This window comes from Ogataea philodendri, assembly GCF_020536065.1.
Source record: "Ogataea philodendri strain CBS6075 chromosome Unknown scaffold108, whole genome shotgun sequence".
Lineage (NCBI taxonomy): Eukaryota > Fungi > Ascomycota > Pichiomycetes > Pichiales > Pichiaceae > Ogataea > Ogataea philodendri.
The window spans coordinates 1-419 of record NW_025764189.1 but is presented as its reverse complement, the minus strand read 5'-3'; the positions used below and the strand labels follow the sequence as shown (position 1 = coordinate 419).

General features: G+C 28.9%; 1 protein-coding gene across 1 annotated transcript; it reads right to left on the bottom strand.

Annotated features, from left to right (window-relative positions):
- Positions 1 to 311: 311 nt before the first annotated feature.
- Positions 312 to 419, bottom strand: OGAPHI_006560 (uncharacterized protein; the record flags this gene model as incomplete). The annotated part of the gene is made up of 1 exon (XM_046207858.1): positions 312 to 419. A coding segment is annotated over one exon (108 nt), but the record flags the coding sequence as incomplete, so codon positions are not given.

Genomic DNA, 419 nt, shown 5'->3' with positions numbered 1-419 from the left:
AAATTAAACTTCTGGCATCAATTATACATAATTGCAGAACTGTTTGTTGTCTTTTGTTTTTATTTTCAGTTTTTTTGTAGTATGGTAATTAAGTATTAGGTACGTTTTGTACATTTAGTGTATCCATAGTATATAATGAAATATTTACCACAACAAAATATCAATTAATTAAACAAATGATGGAAATAAAGTATTGAAAGTAGGAAATATAAAAACCGTGATGCCATCACTATGAGGGAATAAATGATCACAAGGCATGAGAATCATCAAAGATAAATGAATAGTAGAAATGATTGATCGATGTATTAAAATTATAAGTTGAAGATTTCGTTCAAAATCTTGACAGTGTCATCTGGAGTTTGAACAGAGTGACCAATAGTTCTTGGGTCAACGAAGATTTCATAATCGTTACCACCAAC